This window comes from Bison bison, unplaced genomic scaffold, assembly GCF_000754665.1.
Source record: "Bison bison bison isolate TAMUID 2011002044 unplaced genomic scaffold, Bison_UMD1.0 scf7180017864155, whole genome shotgun sequence".
Taxonomy (NCBI): Eukaryota; Metazoa; Chordata; class Mammalia; order Artiodactyla; family Bovidae; genus Bison; species Bison bison.
This window is the reverse complement of record NW_011494727.1, coordinates 444,205-447,348: the sequence shown is the minus strand read 5'-3', so window position 1 is coordinate 447,348 and position 3,144 is coordinate 444,205. Positions and strand designations below refer to the sequence as shown.

The following is a 3,144-nucleotide window of genomic DNA, read 5'->3' as shown; positions in this document are numbered from 1 at the left end:
TGGGGCTCAGGGTGCTGGCCCTTCAGCCCTGGGGGCCTCTCAGCAAATAGTCCCTTGGAAACAGGGCAGGTGTCCCTGAGGAGGGGGCAGGCTGGGAGGGGCCTCACTCTGCCCACACTGGACCCTGGAGGAACCGCTGTGTGAGCAGGACGGCAGCCCTGGCTGGAGGGACTGTCTTGGGCAGGTGACCTGGGCAATTCCATGGTCTCCAGGGTCCCTGCCACTCTGGCCACGTGTCCCTGTCACAGCCCTGAAGCCCCTTCAGGCCCCTGTTCTCCTGTCTCAGTTCCAGGCCCGGCCCCTCCTCCATGGGAAGGTTGGCTCCATGCCTGCATCCCTTCTGGGTCTGAGGACACCTACTGGGTTTTCTCAGGGCCACTGGGAGCCTGGGATCCCCCCGTCATCTCCACTCTGCCCCCCCCTCACCCCTGCCCCAGTCCTGGATGCATTCTCAGGGCTGTCCCCTCCCAGGGGCCCAGCAGGGGCCTCCTCTTTCATCTCCTGCTCTTAAAAAGGGGCCCACCATCTGTCCATCCCCACCCCCTCCCTGGGATGCTCTGCAAGGCTCCACGTTAGCATCAGACACAGCTCTTTGTTCATTTCTAATCCCTTCTTCCCAGCTTGGAAGCTGCTAGCCAGTCTCCCAAGCCAGGAAAACCCTCACTCAGGTAGGACTACTTTCTAGATTTTTCTGGCCTCTTACCTGGATGGCAGCTTTGAAGCTAAAAAATCATGTCAACTTATTCTGTGGTTCCTCATGGCGCCACCCCAGAGTCATGCTGGGTGAGGGTCTCCTTTCCCCAGTGGGGAAGAGTCACATGTTAAGGTAAAATTGTGGGTGGGGGGCGGGAATTTAGACCACTTCCTACTTCCCACGTCATCTTGTCCCCACGGCCTTGCTCTCAACCCATGGCTCCTCCCTGTTCACCCCTGGAGCTGCCCTCCTCTGGGTGGGCTGTGTCCCTCAAATGGCAGCTCCTTCTAGTGATGCTACAGGGAGGAGAGCCCGGGACACGTGTGTCTTCAGCTTGCTATGGGAGGAGGCCAAGGGCTGTGAAGGTGGATCCTGGGTCCCAGAGCCCTGAGCTTTGGTCCTGGCCTCCTACCCATGGACCCTGCCGACATGTGGGCGATAGAGCAAAGTGCTCAAACCCACAGCTTTAGGTGTGTTTTCTGAGTTCCCTCTTACTGGTCATGCATGCCACCTTAGGTGAAGGCATTTGATTCCTTGAGCCTTAGTTTTCTCATCTATAAAATGGGGTTAGCAGTATAATCCACAGTCTCTTTTCTGAAACCCTTGGGTCAGATATCCTCCAGAATTCAGAATTTTTCAGTTTCAGACAAGTGACCTGGTGCATCTATTCTATATGACACAACTGGGGTCTAGAAGTTCCTTGTAATCAAATACATTAGTGTTTCTACAACTGCACTTTTGAGCACTCATAATACATAAAATAAATGAAAATCATAAATTATCCCAGATATGTTCAGGTCAAATTTTGCTACCAAATGAATTAAAAAAAATTCTTGTTCAGTTTTCAGAGGCTTGAAGGTTTGGGGTTGCAGATAAGGACCATCCTACGTTGCATCTCTATAGATAATGGCATGCAGCACAAAGAGATATAAAAAGTGTTCATGGTTGAGGCCTGACCCAGCCCAACTGTGAGGTTTGGGATAAGACAAGTCTCTGACAAGGCCAAGGGTGATGGGTGGAGAGAACCATTTGGAGCGGCTGTGCTCTTACCTGAGTGTCTGAGCCATTGGTTCCAAGTCCACAGGTCCTGAGCCTCAGCCCTCACAGGGCCCTGAGCCTTTTCCAGGCGTCTGACTCAATCCACCTCCAGAACTGGATCTTTCTCTGGTGGGTCCTCAGGGAAGACCATTGCTGTACTGGTGACCGTGACCTGCCTGACCATCACAGCACCATGTCCACCCGGTCAACATCCCCAGATGGTGGTGTCGTGTTTGTCGTGTGCTGCTGCCTCCACCTGCCACAGCTCTTCTCCACCTGCGTGGCCTTCTCTCTTGTGGCTGACATGGGCTTTTGGAGAGGGGCCATAGGTAACTGGTCTATGTCCCTCTGGTGTGTCTGTTTCGCCATGACCTTGCTCATCTCCATAGTCGAGTTATGCAGGGCCGATTCTGAATTTCCTTTCTTCTGGTGCAACATCTCCGTCACCTATGCCTGCTACGCTGCCCTCATCTGCCTCTCGGCCTCCATCATCTACTCCATCACCTACGTACAGTTCGTGCCTTATGGTCCTTACAGGGACCGGGCCATCGCCGCCACTGCTTTCTCCTGCATCGCGTTTGTGCTGTATGTCATAGAAGTGGCCGGGATGAGGGCCTGGTATGATCTTGAGGAGATCTTCTTTTATGAGCACACCATGTCAGCCCTGCTGAAGGTGCTGGAGACCTTCGTGGCCGGTGTCATCTTTGCCTTCCTCAGCAACACCTCCCTGTACCTGCACCAGCCGGCCCTGGAGTGGTGTGTGGCCGTGTACTCCATCTGCTTCATCCTGGCAGCTGTGGTCCTCCTGCTGGACCTGGCTGAATGGAAATACATGCTGTCCAGGACCTTCTCCATTTTCCAGCTAGTGCTCAGCCTACTCTCCGTCCTCCTCTACATCAGTGCTCTGGTCCTCTGGCCGCTCTACCAGTTCAGCGAGGAGTTCGGCGGGCAGCCCCAGAGGTCCAGTGATGGGGACTGCAGGGACGAGCTCACCCACGACATGTGCACCTGGGACCAGCGCCTGGCTGTGGCCGTCCTGACAGCCATCAACCTGCTGGTTTACGTGGCCGACCTGGGGTACTGGGCTCACCAGGTCTCTGTAGGGACCGAGGACCAGCCCAGGGTCTCCTGATCCTCTGCTCACAGGAGGTATCCTCACCGAACTCTGACATCCTCTGATACCCTCTTCCTGGCTCACTCTCTCCCTCCTCACATCCTTCCCCATGCATCTCGCTCTTTTCTGTTCCCTTCCCTCCTGCTGCTCTGTCTCCTTCCTGGTTTCCTTGGTTGTTCAATTTCTGTTTTGTCTCTTTCTCTTGCTTCTCTCATTTTTCCTTCATTTTCTACTTTTTGGCCCTTTTCTGATTGTCCTTAGTTTTCTCGTCTCCTGTGTCCTGACCACCTCTCCCCAT

General features: G+C 54.4%; 1 protein-coding gene across 1 annotated transcript; it reads left to right on the top strand.

The window, feature by feature from the left end:
• Positions 1 to 1,925: 1,925 nt before the first annotated feature.
• LOC104989451 (myeloid-associated differentiation marker-like) lies at positions 1,926 to 2,864 on the top strand. Its single transcript, XM_010841130.1, has one exon. The coding sequence runs from the start codon at positions 1,926 to 1,928 to the stop codon at positions 2,862 to 2,864; it is 939 nt and encodes a 312-aa protein (XP_010839432.1).
• Positions 2,865 to 3,144: the final 280 nt, after the last annotated feature.